Source organism: Apium graveolens, chromosome 10 (genome assembly GCF_009905375.1).
Source record: "Apium graveolens cultivar Ventura chromosome 10, ASM990537v1, whole genome shotgun sequence".
Classification (NCBI taxonomy): domain Eukaryota; kingdom Viridiplantae; phylum Streptophyta; class Magnoliopsida; order Apiales; family Apiaceae; genus Apium; species Apium graveolens.
In genome coordinates, this window is record NC_133656.1 from 98527973 (window position 1) to 98546676 (window position 18704).

At 37.0% G+C, this 18704-nt stretch overlaps 1 protein-coding gene across 1 annotated transcript in view; it reads left to right on the forward strand.

The window, feature by feature from the left end:
* Nucleotides 1-16237, forward strand: part of LOC141690785 (uncharacterized) — a 60061-nt gene extending 43824 nt beyond the window's left edge. Inside the window, exons 2-3 of the mRNA XM_074495556.1 lie at nt 9811-9910; nt 16001-16237. Coding sequence (XP_074351657.1) covers nt 9811-9910; nt 16001-16237 — 337 coding nt within the window. The remainder of the gene's footprint in view (nt 1-9810; nt 9911-16000) is intronic.
* Nucleotides 16238-18704: the final 2467 nt, after the last annotated feature.

Here is an 18704-nt window from a genome sequence, read left to right on the forward strand (position 1 = left end):
GAACTTTAATCGTCTAAACGATAATCACTCGACGAACTGCGCATCAAAAGCCTATCGTCTACCCATACGATAGCCCACACATAAATATAACAGACAAACACAGGACCCTTGAGCCACATACACACATAATTCATATAACACGTAATCACATAACTCACGTATCACATAATTCATATAAAACAAGACTCGGTTCATCAAAATGGGTCGACTCAATATGTTTAAAACTAAAATCGGGTCAAAATATGATTTTTCGGTCACTACGCGACTCAGATTCGATTTACAAAACAAGTGACCTTTCGAAACAAAAGAATTTGGGTTTCGAAAGTATTTTTATTGAAAGCGGAATATTTTTCTGAGTCCGGATGCGTTCGTTTCGTATTAAACGGACGAACGGTTTATTTTCTACGAATAAAATAAGAATTAAATCAATTAATAATAATTTAATTGATTTTTAAATACTCAAATATAGTTTTAAAAGCTCAAAATAATTTTTAAATCATTAATTAGGAAAAATCAGAATTAAAAATAATTTTTCCATAATTTTTGGAATTAAAATACAATTAATACAAATTATCTAAATACACTGATTAATTATCAAAATAATTAATCAATTTTAATGAATAAAAATTTTGGATTTTTGAAAATAATAAAAGAAAATAATTTTTTTGGAATTTAAAATATTTTGGTAAATAATTTTTAGAATCCAAAATATTAACTAATTGATTTTTAAAATTAAAAGAAAAGATTTTTAGAAAATAGAATGAATTTTGAATTATTTAAAAAAATAAAAAGCAAAAACAGTTGGGAGAATAAAGGTTGTCATTAACCTTGAATCGAATGGTGGAAGGAACTGGCGGCCGGAGGAAGAACCTCACCGGCGACCTGATGAACAGCCGCCGAAATCTGGAGAAACCCAGAAACCGGCCGGCGACGTCCCAGGTTCGGCAGGGGCTTCCCGGCCAAAATCTAACCGTTCGATACGGGTTTTACCTCAAAATCATCCATTGCATCTCCAGAAAAACGAATACAACAACATAAAGTTCAATCGATCCAGCAATCCAATTTTCCGATTAAAACAACGAATTTTCCGATGAACACATCGGAAATTCGATTCCACCATATACTTAACCAAAATCAACGAAACGGTTATCAAAATAAAGCTTAGATCATTTAGAAACTATCCCAATCCTTAAAAATCATCAAGAACATCATATTAATAATAAAATCGATTTGAAAAAAATCTAAAAACTCAAAACTCGGACTAGTTGATTTCGAACTAAAACAACTCAACCAAGTACTCAAATCGACTCTCCAGATCATTTTAAAGCTATCTATAGCATCAATATCAATCAACAATCAACAGAAATCAAAAAGCTAAATTCGACTCAAGAACATCAAAATCGAATTTCTAAAATAAATCACCTCGATTGATGAAAGTGGTACCAAAAGAACGGGCTCATCGAGAGGATTAATTTGGTATATAGAACATCAAGAACGGATTCCTGGAACTCCTACAATCATTCGATTTGTGTTGAAGAACAGATTTTACCCCCAAGAACAAGATTTCTAATTTTCTTATTTACTGAATTTTTGATAAAAAAAATGAATAAAAATGAATTTTTCAGCTATTTATATTTTTAGAAAAATCAATACCCCAAATTCAATTAAGGGTGTTTTTATCCCATAATTAAAATAATTAAGCCCAAAAATAATAATTACGGGGAATAATTTTAAAATCCATAAAATAAGAAATCACTAATGTAGAAAGAAGTTTAATTTTTGTTTTTCAAAATGAATGAGTTTTTGATAAAACATTGATCACTTAGGGTAAAGTCTAAGTAATTCTCATTCATGTCAAAAGCTTACAAATATCTGCAACATAATGTTAACAACATATCATTGACCGATACTTGTCAAGTACTTTAGATACTAATTGTTATGTTGCATAAACAATATACCACTGCACATATAAAACAATATGATTATGCCTAGTGATAAAATAGTTATAAATATGACGACTCTACTAGTTCATATAAAATTACAACTTCTGTTAGAGTGCCATACCATGTCCTTGACGATTGCTTGAGCAGTATACTAGTTCATACCAACCTAAAGTGAGATTGTGAAGAAGAGATTGCATAGTCCAATAGATCTGCAGCTGCAAAGTCCATGAACTGTGGTGCACTGACTTCCTCTTTTGACTCACCAAACAGGAGTACACTTGTACACATCTTACTAGAGTACAATTCCAAGTGTAATGTGCAGCAGGTGTCTGATATGTCGTAATATTCTCAAGTCTCGTCACTGGTGCTATATATTAGATACTGCTTCCTGATAATAACCTAGCACAATATACAAAATTACAATGATAACATTCCCAGCTTGCAAACAGCCATATCCCTCAGATAAACCTTTGCTGTTATCTCCAAAGGTAATCAGGGGGCCAGCTTTCTTAATCCACATTTGATAGCAGGGCTCTATCTCCGGTCATATGTCTTGATCATCCATTGTCAAGAATCCACACTTCCGGTTTCACCTGTTTTAATGCCCTGCAACACAAATGGATTAGACCTTCTTCGGAACCCAAACTTGGTTGGGCCCGGCATACTTGTAGAACTGTCCTTTGTCAGGCAAAACAACATTTTTAATTTTAATTGCCTCAACTTTCTCAATGACTGAACATTTGACCTTGTAATCAGCGTTAACAAATTTTTGTTTAAGCTTAGGCACAAATGTCTCCTTTCTAGCCTTAGAAGGACTAGCAGTCTTAGACCTATCATGCTTCTTGTTATTCACATACTGACGAGGAGTAGTCTTATCATTAGACACATGCTTACCATTAAAATAAGCATACATCATATTAAAAGCACAAGACATACAATTAGCAACACCACATGCTTTATGAGAGTGATTAACAGCAGGCAATTTATGCATGGTAGACATGGCATTATTGTTACCCAACTCATGTATGTCTGAGTTAGTCTCAGTTGCTTTCACAACTTTGACCGGAACTTTCGACTCACTTGACTTGGAAACAATCTTCTCATTAGCATGATCCTCAGCACGTATTTCTTCTTGAATAACAGAAGAGATCGCATCAAATGGTTCAGCAATTGATGCTTTATAGAGGGGTTCATCAACACCCTTAAGCACATGTGGTACTTCCCTCCCTTTAGCACATACATGAGGAGGGGAGTTTATGCCTAATTCTCCAATAGCAGCATTGTAATCATAACCTATTCCAGATGTTTGATTAACAGCTTGCTTACTGTAGAACTCTTTAGCCTTCGAACAAGAATTGAAGTAGGCTCTAACCTTAGTCTCAAGACCGGTGATCTTGTCTTTGAGAATAGTTTCGAGTTTTCTATAACAGTCAACTCTATTCTCTAGAAAAAATACCTGTTCTTTTAATTTGTCTTGATTAATGTGCACAAGTCTTAATTCATTGACCTCTTTCTCAAGGTCTGTGATCTGTAAACTTAACAGTTCATTATCACGACGTGCACAATCTAAGTTACCTCTTATATGATAAACCATTTCAGCATCAGAAAGTTTTACCTCTTTTCTTGACGATGAAGCTTTTCCATCAATAGCCATAAGAGCAAGATTTCCTTCATCTTCATCTTCATTGTCAGTATCATCCCAGCTTCTTCCCTTTGCCAGATAAGCCCTTTCAGAGTTCTTTCTTACTTGCTTTGGCTTTCTACATTCTGTGGCAAAGTGTCCCAACTCATTGCAGTTATAGCATCTGATGGTGCTCCGATCAACCATCCCTGTTTTATATCCACCACTGCTAGTGTTAGAGGATGAAGATCCACCTTTCTGGAATTTGTTGTAGTTGGACTTGTACTTAAGCTTGGGATTCCTCTTGAATCTGACATGGGAGAATCTCTTGACAATTTGGGCCATTGACTCGTCTTCCAATTGCTCCAGCTCTTCCAAGGAATAAAAATCATCACTTGATTGATTTGTAGTAGGAGGATCATATTCTGCTACTAACATATTTTCCTCAGCCTTGGAACACTGTACCATTCTTTCCAATTGTTGAGATTGCTGTTGTTGTTGACCTTCAGCTACAAGTGCATTAGATGTGCTGACCATTCTATCCTTCCCGTAGACTTCCTTCTGTTGAATCTGCTCCAACTCATAAGTTTTTAACACTCCATAGAGCCTGTCCAAAGAAATCTCACTCAGATCTCTAGCTTCTCTAATGGCAGTGATTCTATGTTCAAGATGAGCTGGCAGTGTTAAAAGGAACTTTTTGTTGACCTCCCTGATTGAATAATACTTTCCATTGATGTTCAAGTTGTTGATCAACGCATTGTACCTCTCAAACACTTCAGTAATTCCTTCTCCTGGATTTGATTTAAAATATTCATACTCAGAGGTTAGGATCTCCAACTTGTTCTCCCTAACTTCCTCTATGCCTTCATTAATTACCTCAATAATTTCCCACATGTGTTTAGAATTTTTACAGTTCATCACATGTCTGTTCATCAAGGGATCAAGGGAATCAATTAATATTAATTGAAGGCTGGCATCCAAGGAGGCTTCTTCCTTCTCAGCAGGAGTAAAATCTTCGGGCTCTTTTGGATAGGTTCTAGCTTTAGTAGTCATCACACCATCTATTATTACCTCCGGTTCAATAACCATCGGAGTTTTTATACCCTTCTTTAACAAGTTTGAATATTTGGGATTTGCAACTTGTAAAAATAATAGCATCTTCTTCTTCCACATGATATAATTCTCTTTATCAAATTGTGGAATTTTAACGGTTCCAACTTTATGTGAAGTCATTATGAATTTTTGAATAAATAAAAATTCAAGGAGTTGAAAAATCACAAAAGTCTAGGATCTTGATTTGTTCGTTAATCAGAAGGCTCTGATACCAATTGTTAGGTCCCAATGTGTTTGTAGAAGGGGGGTTGAATACAAACAGTACCAAATAATCGAATTAAATGCGGAATAAAAAATGTGAAACAAAATTCAAGTTAAATAAAAATATTATTAAACTTGAAAGGTGTTACAACAACTGTATCGATTACAAGGAATTAATCTCAAATTAATTATCACAAATTTAGAATAAACTCGACATGAACTTTTTCTATTTTTGCAATAATTAGAATCAAATGCTAAACGCGATTTGAGATTAAGTTCTAGGGATTTTGATCCGCTGGATTGTTACACAAGAACAAGATAAATAATTCTAGTGGTTTGGATTTAACATTAACAAACTAGAATTTTGATCTTGATGTAAGCAGAGAAGAAAATAAAATGTTTCAAGGCGGCTGCTTTCTTTTCTTTGTTCTTGAATGTGTTCTTTATTATTGAGTTGCTGCTTCTCTGCTTCTTTTTAATCAACAACCGAATAGAATTGAATTGGCATGACAATCCTATAGCTGGCAAGACTTTCGGTAGGACAATTGATTGAACTAGCAAGACAATCTGAATGAACTAGCATGACAATCAGAATGAACTAGCAAGACAATCCTTCTCCTAGTGTAACTTTCGGTGAGACTATTGAAAATGGCCTAGCATGACAATCGGTATGACAATCCTGATTGTCATGCTAGTTCATTTTCAATTGTCTTGCTGATTTAATGCAGATTTTAATCCAATTTAAATTCTGAAAATTCCTAAAATTAATTCTGAATTAATTAATCAATTAATTTAATTAATCAACAAATTAATCTTTGCAGATATAATTTATTTTCTTAATTAAATTATATGACTTAATTAATTAATAGAGAATTAATACTAACCCTGAGCAGCATCCATTCTTCTGAATATCTTCTGAAAATCACTGAGAATTATGAATCAATTCCACCACTTCAATGTTGACACTCGATGTACTGTCTGGTTCATGAGTGACTAACTTCCGTGACGTTTCTTCATGTGTTGACTTTGATACTCTGATTTTCTTCAGATTAAATCCTTGTAATTAATGATACTCTGACGAGATCTCTGTCACTTGATTAAATCCACGATCTTGATTTATATCACTGAGGCATGATCAACTTCTTGAACTTCTTCCAGTGAATTACCTCCTCAAGTCTATAGATGAACCTTGTTTCTGAATCCTTTGACAGATATTACTTTGCGAGATCTCTCTGACGGTCGATCCACTATTTACTTATTACATTCTTATTTGAGTTGAGTTGAATCCTCGAATATACAAATAGGCTATGACATATGACTTACACATCTATTTTATCACGAAGGAAGAAGGCGCGCCCTACAGATATGGGGAGGCACGTCCTTATGCATACAAGAAGAGTAATGCTGACGCCTTGCATAATCAAGGCGCGCCCTCTTTGGTGAAGGAGGTGTGCCCTATAGATGTATGAAGAAGGAATTTTGAATGATTTCTTGAGCTGGCCTCTAACTTATATATGTGTTAGGGCGCCCCCTCACTAAAGGAAGTGAATTTCAACATGTTATTTGGACGAGTTCTTTGGATGCATCAACGAGGGAAGAAGGTTATTATTACTAACATATTTGATGCAGGTACTCTATTGAAGAACTCCTTCCTGTAATGCAACCACAGGAAGGCGGTGTCCGTGGTCAGAGACCTCCAGGGGTATGCCTGGACGGAAGGCCTCCTCCTGTAGTCAATAAGTGTCCTCATTGGGGATGTGGGGTAAAATCTAGTGTGTGCTTTGGGAGCTCTGCCTCTGTAGTCAACGGGTGTCCTCGTTGGGAGACTTCGGAGTATCTTGCACTTTGCACCAATACGCTTTGGATCACTTGTCCTGCAATCTGGTAGGGGCTCCTTATCCGTGGACAAGGATGCGTCCAACATTTGGGGTGAATCACGGCTATACCTTCATCCACAGATTAGAGAAACAGTTGGTAGCGGAGGGTTAGCCTTGGCGAGGGAGATGCCTTATCCGTGAAGTATCGAAGCCGTGGACGAGCCTTGGGCCTTTATGGTTGGGCCTCATCGGCGAACATTCCTAAATCTAGTAGAAGACAGTTTCCAGTAGGTTTCCTACTGGGCCTCGGGACAAGAGATCTAAGCCCATTAGGTTTCTTGTTCCTCAAGAACTATGTTGGCTTGATTCCCTATAAAGGGGTACGTAGGAAAATTGCAAGGGGTCGGAAGTGAGAGCCTTAAGGAGCCACCACCAACCCTAAGCAATCTCAGCCCCAATTCATCACAACCACCACACTCCGCTTACTTTTCGGGCGAAGAACCACCATCGTAGATCTTGATTCCGGCTACGAACCTCAAATTTTGTTATTACCAAATTCCTCCGTCAAAAAATTGGCGCTAGAAGGAGGGGCTGATCAAGATCATAATCTCAGGAGGAAGAGATGTCTCATCACGATGAAGGTTCTTTAACGCAAGAATTGAAGGAGAGACACGGAGGAGGTTGCAAACAACGACCACGTAAGAAGTCCGTGAATAACTATTTCGGCCAGGGGGATTGAAGGAGATTTGAATGTAGTATCCGCGGCCATGAGGGAGATCCATGGATGATGATTTCCATACATGGGGGTTGAAGTTTACAGCCATGGCCATGAAGAAGCAAGGTTGGATACAAAATTCGGATTTGGTGTGTTAAGGGATTTGCCTACACTATTTGGGCCCTATCTCGAGTTCCGTAAGTCAGATTTTGGTGATCTTACAGCCTACGCGAAGCTTATTGAATTCTATTTAATTCAGAGATGATATGGTTATGAGAATTCAAGTTGAACAGCCCGGAAACAGAGGAAAACAGTAGTTATTTTTACCAAAAATATCCTATTTGGTTTAGAAGATTGTAAGAAACCTATTTGGTTTAGAAGATTGGGAAATACCTATTTGGTTTATAAGATTGCAAGAAACCTATTTGGTTTAGAAGATTGGAAAAACCTATTTGGTTTAGAATATTGCAAGAAACCTATTTGGTTTAGAAGATTGAGAAAATCCTATTCGACTTAGAAGATTGGAGAATCCTATTCCAATAAGAACACTGAAGAATCTTATTTGATTTAAAAGATTTGAGAATAATATTCAATTTAGAAGACTTCACCGAAGGCAAATATGAGGACGATCGGGAGGAGAACAGTCCAAGAAAAAAGCATTACTACCATGAGCTAGTCATCACCTTTAAGATGATTCCTCGAGATAACACTCAACTAGTTTTGTTATGTTTTCCGTTAATTGTTTCTGGAACTTGTGCAGGAAGAATATTGTGAAAGAGATTTGGCACAGAGGAGATCCCCACAAACACTTAGGATGCGCCTTGATTAAGACATCCGAGGCCCAGAAGACTTCCAAAAAATTTTAGGAGAATTCGCTGTTTGGACACATCCGTCCCTCTAGGACGCGTCCTCCAGGTAACATTTAAAGTTCCATATTAATTGTTTTTCTTGCAGGCAGGATATCTTATCTGGAAAAAATCTCATGAGTTACCCTTGTCGAGGTGGACGTGCCTCTTACAGAGGAAGCTCCCTCCAAGGATGATTACCTTTGTCGAGGTAGACGCTCCACTTATAGAGGACGCGCCCTCCAAAAGATTTTCCTTATCAAGGTAGATGCGCCTTATATAAAGGACTCGCCCTCCAAGGATGAACACCTTTTTTGAGTAAAACACCCCTCATAAAGAGGACGCGCCCCTTAATGATGTTAATTATTTGAGGAAGACGCTGGCACTATAAAGGGCATGCTTTTTGAAAATAGATGATTGTAGAAGATCATAAAGGTTTTGACTTTGGTTTTAATAAATGACTATTGATGGAAAAGACGTGAGCGGTGGTTTGGAGTTATGATTTGGCAAAAAGCAAGAAATCAAATATGGAGTGGTATTGTGTCATCGGTGGAAGGATCACTTTTACCAACAAGGCACGTCCTCATTGCATCAAAGATTATATATTATTTGAAGATCAGAGAGCTAGTCTTTTATTCTGGTTGCGTTTTTTTTAGAGCGCACCTTCATATGATGACTTTTTCAGTTTAAGGCGCGCCCATGAGAAACCAATATTAAGATGAAAAAATTGGAGAAAACTCTCAAATCTTTGTTAATTGATTATGCTTTTCAAGGTATGTGAGGTGCACACTTTTAAATGATTTCTCTTGTTTCTTACGCCGAGTTAGCTCATGTAAGCTTAGAGAAGTTGTGCATAAGTGGTAAACCTCTCTAGACAAACCTATGTTAAAGCCATAAATAAGAGAAATGGTAGAGAGTGACAGATGTTACGTTATGGACTGTGAAGTTGTTGTATAGATTCATGACACGCACATTCATCTAGGGCACGCCCTATCATGTTCAAAGAAATAATAGAGCAGGATGAAGAAAGAGGAATGAATAAGTTTGTAAGGGCATACCCTCAAATTGGTAGACACTCATAAAAAATTTTCAACTTTGCCAGGGGGGTTGAAAATTCCAATCCCATTTTCAATAGCATATAGAATTTGGGGGGTTATGCCCAAAATTTGGTACAAACCTTGTTCGGGTCAAAATCGGGTCAATTGGTTTGAATTGCGATATTGGTGTCAAAAATTAAGGAAAAGATAAGGCATCTATTTTATCACGAAGGAAGAAGGCGCGCCCTGCAGATATGGGGAGGCGCGTCCTTATGCATATAAGAAGAGTAATGCTGACGCCTTGCATAATCAAGGCGCACCCTCTTTGGTGAAGAAGGCGCGCCCTATAGATGTATGAAGAAGGAATTTTGAATGATTTCTTAAGCTGGCCCCTAACCTATATATGTGTTAGGGCGCGCCCTCACTAAAGGAAGTGAATTTCAACATGTTATTTGGACGAGTTCTTTGCATGCATCAATGAGGGAAGAAGATTATTATTACTAACATATTTGCTGTAGGTACTCTATTGAAAAACTTCTTCCTGTAATGCAACCACAGGAAGGCGGTGTCCGTGGTCAGAGACCTCCAGGGATATGCTTAGACGAAAGGCCTCCTCTTGTAGTCAATGAGTGTCCTCATTGGGGATGTGAGGTAAAATCTGGTGTGTGCTTTGGGAGCTCTGTCTCTGTAGTCAACGGGTGTCCTCGTTGGGAGACTTCGAAGTATCCTGCACTTTGCACCCAGAAGCTTGGGATCACTTGTCCTGCAATCTGGTAAGGGCTTCATATCCGAGGGACAAGGATGCGTCCAACATCTGGGGTGAACCACGACTATACCTGCGTCCACGGATTAGAGAAACAGCTGGTAGAGGAGGGTTATCCTTGGCCAGGGAGATGCCTTATCCGTGAAGTCTCAAAGCCGTGGACGAGCCTTGGGCCTTTGTGGTTGGGCCTCATCGGCGGACATTCCTAAAGCTAGTAGAAGACGGTTTCCAGTAGGTTTCCTACTGGGCCTCGGGACAAGAGATCTAAACCCATTAGATTTCTTGTTCCCTAAGAACTACGTTGGCTTGGTTCCCTATAAATAGGGATACATAGGCAAATTGTAAGGGGTCGGAAGCGAGAGCCTTAAGGAGCCACCACCAACCCTAGCAATCTCATCCCCAATTCATCACAACCACCACATTCCGCTCACTTTTCAGGCGAAGAACCACCATCGTACATCTTGATTCCGGCTACGAACCTCAAATTTTGTTGTCGCCAAATTTCTCCGTCAACACCCACCAAATATGCATGTATGACACATGTATTCATTTTTCTAAAATTCTATAAAGAATACGAGATGCATATTTACTTTATATGATGACCGAATATGCATCTTCAACATGCATATACGTATGTTAAAAATATATTTTTTTTATCAAAATTTTAAAATTAGAATATACATGCTTCACATGCATAGTAAATGTGCATAATAAATGGGTATTTTGAGTGGATCATACCTCTAATGGATATTTTGGACATTTGAAGTCGAAAAATAGAATATTGTGAATATTTTTTTATTTATTTTAAGAATCATGTTCAATTTTTTATATAAAACAATCCGGTGTATTATCATATATACTAGCATAATAACCCGTGCGAGGCATGAATTATTTTCTAATTTTTTTATGCATAATGCAATTATAATTTTCTTAGAGCAACTCGAACACTATCCTTATATAGGTTCTTAATTCAAATTTTGAAGAAATGGAGATAAAAATTTTCTCCAACAAACTCGTTGTCCCTTAACATTAGGAGTTTCGAATGCTTTCTCACTTTTAGGAGTGAATACCCCCTCCTCAATTATTAATATTATATTATATTTTCCGTACTCGTCTATTTAACATTATGACTTTATTGAGTAAAAAGATAGATAAAGAGTGAGTTTCAGGAGAATTGTTGAAGAAATTGTTTGTTTTTGGCTTCTAAATAATTAGGAGCTCGTTTATTTATATTATTTATAGTGAAAGTGCAAGGAAGTTGTTGGTGTTGCTCTTAATTGTTTTCTTATTTTTAAATGTTATACAATGTCTAACGTATATTAAATACAAATTGATTGTTTATCAATGTGTATTATTTTCATACAAGGCATTATCAAATTAAATAACATTTTTAATATAACTTATTAAGCAAAATATATGTATTATTATTTGTGTTGTATAATTTGTATTTAATGATTGAATATAAACATGGTAGTCAGTGTAAATTTAAAATGAAATGATTAAACTTAATCTTTAGAATGTCGCTAGTATGTTTACAAAGAAAAAGCTAAAAATTAACATATATGTTGAATACAGAGGTGACCAAAAATTTTGAATATTATTTAATTAAACTATATGTACTGATCTATATTATTACTGAATTCACTACTAACTTACAATTAACTTACTCAATTTAAAAAGATAAAAAAATGCATAACTGAAGTCAGAATGACTTGTAATCATAATATCCAATAATGTAAAATTTACATTACTTTTAATATAAAAGTTGATTTTAATGAAAAATGTTAGTTTTTGAAATTCAACGTATGCATGTATGGGAAAATGTTAGTTTTTTTTATTTACACTACTTTTAATAAAGTAAGATTAAGTTATATATGTGCGTGTTAGCATGTAAATTATCATATGTTACATTTCTTAATAAATTATGATGGTTTCAATTATTTATATGCTAACTATCTTATTTATGTATATGTATAATCATTATTAACATCTAGTGAGATAATTGTTTACTTAAATAATATGCATTTATAATTATTCAAAAATTAATGTAATAAATAAATTGCTATAATTTTTTTTATCGTAGGTAGCTATAATTTATATATGCTATTCACATTATCACTGAAAAACAATCCATATATATTTTTTACGCAACCGAGTATCAATCATGGTTGTAACATAAAAATAAATTATATATTGTAAACACTGATTATTGATATTCATGATTTTTTTTAAGAATTCGAAAGAAAAGTTGTAATTATATCGTTATTTAAACCGTTTTTAAGTTTCTTTCATTATGAATCTAATATTTCTTCATATAATAATTTCATAATATTCTATATTATTCTCCTAAAATTAAATGTTTTCAATTCGATAAAGTTTTATAAATATCAGTTGAACTAGTTAATTATTTCAAATTATTGAACATTATATTTTTTTTCATTAAATACTATAACATGCATTGAATCAGATGCTACAATATAGTATATATATAACTTTTATTTGAATAATTCAAAATATTTAAATAATTCAAAATACTTGTACAAATATTATCTTGATCAATGAATATTACTTATCTAAAAGAATTTTTTTTAAAAAGCTAATTTTTTTAATTGGAAAATGAAAAAAAAAATCGATTTAATATATCATCATAGTTTTAACAAAACTCGTGTGATCTCATATCAAATTTCGAATATTCTTAAAATCAGGACAAATCCCAAAAACAATAATGCGCTACTGGTGAAGTTCGTAATTTTAATACAAATAATCAATTGACTTGATCCTATAAAGACCTCAAACACATTAATTTATATTAACATAAGATATTAAAAAAATTCACATTATTGGTAAGATAATCTCGCCGAACTTGTAATTTAAATTTACTAAACGTAGAATGTGACGATGTTTTTCGGTCGGGTCATGAAGTTAAATTTTGAGTATTTTTTGAACAATTGGCCAAAATCTGATTTCAAATTTGAAATAAACTAAAATGCATTGACTAATTATAATTCGAACTTATCTAAATATGTAATACTATTATAGATGATTTATATATAAGCGATTATAGTTTCAATATTTTTAAAAAAATTATATATGTACATTTTAATTATTTTTTATAATCTAAAATATGTTAAAAATATATGAGATATATTTTTAAACTAAGAAATGATTAATAAATAAGATATAATCCATTTATGTACTATGCCTAACTTTATATCTGAAATTTAATTTTTTAAAATTAATTGTACAAATAATCAAGTAACTTTTTTTTGTGAAATTCAAGTAAGTATCTTTAAAGTTAAATAAAATATTCATTTAATACGCTTACATATAATGTGTATGATAACAAACACATGTGACAATATGGTGTAGGAGTTTGAGATTGTATATGTGAATGAAATATCTGGAGTTAGATTCCCTTTCTCCCAGAACTTAAAGCAACTGGGGTAATATTTATGTACACTGTTATCAGGCACCTACATCCCTTGTTATCAATCAACCTGCACTACACATTCTCATGTTTGCTTGTAAGCTGCTTCTCGTTCATGAATCTCCGACAGTCTTGATATTGACCACTAAATTGGAGGAATTATTTTTATAACGAGTACACAATATTTTATACATTAAATACTAAGAAAGACAGTAAGAATTACTCAGAGTACAACTGTCACACAAATACTAAGACCGCCCCAGATACAATTTTAGGACACAACTCTTATACCTATAAATATGACTGCCAAGTTCTGTATCATGATCTAGTTAATATTTTACATTGAAAAAAATGAGACTTCTGACCATTGTAGTAGCACTTACAATAGCACTTTCAATATTTTCTCTGAGCAATATAATCCACCCAGACTATGAACTTGTAGAACAATCTAAACCTAAAGGTCTTGTTCGTCATACTAGACCAAGTGGATGTACCTATATTCCTGGTGGCACTAAAACAAAAATATGTTATGTCACACCACCTCCTCCGCCACCATCTCCTCCACCCCAACCAGCTGCAAACTTGCATTATGACTCAAACTCTCATATCCCGTGTGACCATCAAGCCCCCATCATGACCAATCAAATGGCAACAGACTCCATTCCGTGAGATTAGAGCAAGTCCAACGGTTTCCTTAAACAAACTCTTAAGTTCAAATATAAGGAATTTGACACAACATGATACTCCAACAGTGTCTTATTAAAGTGAACTATCTAAGCCATCCTACTTTGAAAGTTTCTTTTACTCTTTTAGGTCGTATTGGTTGTTTTCAAAAGTTCTCAGTTTCATCGGATCTATGGATCTTACATATATATATGACTTGACAAAAGAATTATGTAATATATAAGGCGTTGGTACTTGTTATCTTTTTCATTCTTATGAATGTTTGTTCTTTTCCTTCTATCTTTGAATCGTCCGAAAATAGGATTATTAGGTCTATATCGTAAAACTGGCATGCCAAGGAATTGTATGCCTGTTTTGAAGGAATATCTACTTGACTTGACGTGTGATAGTACATGCAGCTCCTGCAAGGACCAGGCCCGGACTCCTAACCCAATCCAGTCCCGCATACCACCAGTCCTAACTGGCCCAGTCCCGCAACCCCAATCTTGGGGAATCCCAACACGTGAGGCACTTGCCTAAGCACATGATAGAGACAGCTGTCACCCATCAATCATGGGAATAATCAGGGCGCGTGTCAGAGGTTCCTCAGAACATTCCTCAGCCAGTCCGTACTGACACGTGTAAAGCATACACCCAGCCAGGTGTCCTCCGCTCCAAGAACCAATGGCTATGATTCGAAGGTACCAACCCCAAAACCCTATCCTTGGGCTATAAATAGTCCAAGAAGGTAAGATTTTAGGGTTAATCACTCTCTCACACTCATGTACACACACAGCCACCTTGCATTCATATATATCTTCATCTTCCCCAAAAGCGAGTTCTTACTCTCACACCGGAGGCGTCGCGGGACCCAAACCCCACTTCTGGTGTTGTTTTGTAGGAGCCCCACCACAACTACACCCCCATGACGGCGAAGAATCCAGGCACGGCGTCGAAGGAGCAGCCCCGCCACCAGGAGTTATCGTTTGGCGCTAGAAGTAGGGGCTCTCCATCCTTAGGTCTCGGTGCCCCTGGATTCGTCTTCATCAGCAAGCTCTTGAAAGAGTCCATTATTTTAACTTGTAAGAATCCAAGCAACCAAACTCTTCTATAAACATGAATGTTGTTTATTTAAGCCACATTTTTGTGTGCTCATTGTTTTAGGCCACGTTTGTGTGAGCCCTATTTCGTTGATTTAAGCCACGTTTGTGTGTGCTATTGTTAGTTTTCATTGTTTTAGAAACCCCGAAGTTGCTTTAGTTTGCATATTGCCTTTGTGTTATAAAACGCTACAGTTTTGTTACCACATTGCTGAGTAGTCCCAAAAGATTGTTTAAACTAATCCCAAAAGGCTGTTTATTACTGCTTGTTATTGTTCTAGATAGTTTTTGCGATTTTCGAAAAGCAACCTTAGATTCAAATTGTTAGTCGGAAATTTTTGTTAGTTGTTGTTGGTATTTTTGAGATAATGGTAAGACCAGGAAAGTACACTTCTGGGAGACCATTTGCTAGTACTCAGGCCCAGGAGCCGAACAACTCCCAGGCCCTTGACCTCGGAGTTGACAGAGAAGCGTTCCAGGAGCAACTATTGCAACACACACCCGTTGTGAAGAGAATTATAAACACCTGGGATGCCAGAATACTTATTGAGCAGAACCAATACAAATACACTAATGTTCCGGTGGCCGAAGAGCACATGGCCAACCTTACAAGTGATGAACTAGCAGAAGCAATCCGGCTCTACAGGCAGGAGCAAACCCGGCTCTAGGAAGAAGCCTAACTTGAGGAAGAACTGGAGGAGTCCGGGGAATCCCAACAATCTAAGAGATATGTCTTTTACCGTATTGGAGCTAAGGGGAAGAAAAGCAAAAAGGATCAGGGTAATAAGAAAGAAGCAAATGCTGCTAAGCCGAAAAGGTTGGAAGAGATGCAGGAGCAAATCAGAAAAGAGGAAGAAGCAAAGCTCGAGCTAAAGATCCAAAAAAGAATGCAGTTAGAAGAAGAAAAGCTACTAGCCAAGTCCAGGACCAAAAGAGCCCGGAGAGATCCCACTCCGGAGTTGATTTCTGATGACGAAGAAGAGGAGAAGTAGAAAGACCTAAAAGATATGATCTATGAATTGCAAAGAAGATGGACAGAGACTTGGGTGTAGAAATTGGGGAAACACTAACTCCTTTTAGCCACTCCTTGGAGGCTATTCCCCGGCAGCGGGACCTGAAGCACTACAATTTCGATTCTTTTGACGGTCTGGGAGACCCAGAAGAACACTTGAACTACTTTGATCAGATCGTGCAAATATATTACTACAATGACTTGACAAAATTAAGGTTCTTTGCATCAACTCTTAAGGGAGGGGCCCAAAGATGGTTCAGAAGGATCCCCTCCCACAGCATCTATAGCTGCAAGGAGTTCCGCACATCATTTCTATGAAGATATCGAGCAAACAAGACACATGAAATGCATATGTGTCACCTGGAAACCATTCGGCAGCATGACAATGAGTCCCTCTCAGCTTATATATGCCGGTTCCAGGAAGCAATCAACAAGGTCTCCAGCTTGGATGAACGCGAAGCTTTAAGCATCTTCAGGAGAAACTTGGATCCGGAGCACAATGAGAGATACATAGTGGAACTGGTCAATAAGGAGCCGTAAAGTCTGGCAGCAGCTTACTCCATGGCTGCCAGATTCATAAAGGAAACTGATGTACTCCGGGCAATGAGGATGACCCTGAGTGGGGGATCCAGGATTAAAAACACTGATGATCGACCGAAAGGGGTTTACCATCAGGACAAGAAGTTCAAATAAAACCAGCAGAACCAAGAAAGGCCAACTACTCCAGTTTTTCAGAGACTGGGTCCTAAGACGGAGTCCAAAAGCGATCCAGGACCCGCGAAACAGCTCCGGGAGCCGAAGCAAGAACCGGACTGGACTTTTCTCAACATGACTCGGGAGGAAATCTTGAAGGAAGTAAAGACAAACCTTTCTATTATCCGCCGAAGCCAATGAAAACTCCTTTGGAAAGAAGACCTTACAATAGGCAGTGCGATTATCATGAAACCCATGGCCACAAGACAGAGAACTGCTTATCACTCAAGTACTTCATTGAGGACCAGGTGAAGAAAGGAAATATGGACAAATACCTAGTCCGGGACAATAATAACAACAGAGGGGAGGCGCAGAAGAGAGGAAAGAACATGGTTAATGTAGTCCTAGGAGGCTCCCACTCCCCACCACGGAGCCCAGACTTCGGCAAAGAAGTGCCCTCAATCTAATCACTCCCAGACCTGGTGATATCCTTCAGCAGTAAGGACTATGAAGGACTCAACCCTCATCACAATGCAACTTTAGTTGTCAACCTGGACATATTTGATAATGAAGTAAGAAGAATGCTCATAGATAATGGTTCCTCAGTAAATATTCTCTTCAAGCACACAGTGGATCAAATGCAGTTAGGAAGCATCCGCTCAAATGATTGATGGGAGGATCCACTCTATGGGTTCGGACATAACTTAGTCCCGATCCAAGGGACTTTGTATCTACCTGTCATTTTTGGAACTGCTCCTAACCAAGTAACTCATGTCATAAAGTTTTATGTCATCAACACTCCTTCATCATACAATAGAATCGTCGGCAGGTCGGCTCGAACCATGATGCAAGCAATAACTTGAATCTCCCATCTCAAAATCAAGTTCCTAACCCCGACATGAGTCGGGGAGATAAAAGGAGATTATGGAGTTGCTAAGACATGCTATAGCCAGAGGTTAGTCATGGTAGAAATACACCAGGACAACAAAAGGAAGGCCACAGTCCTTTACAAACAGCAAAGCGTCAAGAAGCATCGGCCCCGACCAAGTGCGGAAATAAAAAAAGGAGTACAACTCATTGAATCAAGTCCAGATCAAGAAGCAAACATGCCAAGTCCACAAGGACCGACAAGCAACCAAGATATGGTAGTCGACAAAGCAAATCATGTCCTAGACCAAGCTAGTCCTACCATGCAAGCAACCAAAGGGCTAGAACATGGAAACTTCTACCTGAAGTAGAACTCCGAAGCCAGAATTAATCAAATGGTATCAAACACAGAACAAGCAAAAATCGAAGCTACAGTTGAAATAGAAGAAGTCCAGGTTGATCAAAGCAGTCCTAACAAAAAGGTGAAAGTTGGGTTAGGACTCGAGGAGTCCTTCAAACAAAGACTAGTGTCCTTGCTCCGAGAGTACAAAGATGTTTTTGCCTGGAGTCCAAGAGACATTCCCGGATTATATGAGTCTATAGCAATGCCCACCTTAGATGTCAACCTCAATAGAAAACCCGTCAAGCAGAAGCGAAGGAATTTCGCCTCGGAGAGGCAAAAAGCCATAGACGAAGAAGTGGAGAAGCTACTTAAAGAAGGAATCATCAAAGAAATCAAGTACCAGGAGTGGCTAGCCAACGTTATCATGGTGAAGAAGTCCAACGGTAAATGGAGAATGTGTGTGCACTACACTAATTTGAATGATGCATGCCTGAAGGACTCATACCCTCTCCCAATATCGACCAATTGATAGATGCCACCTCCG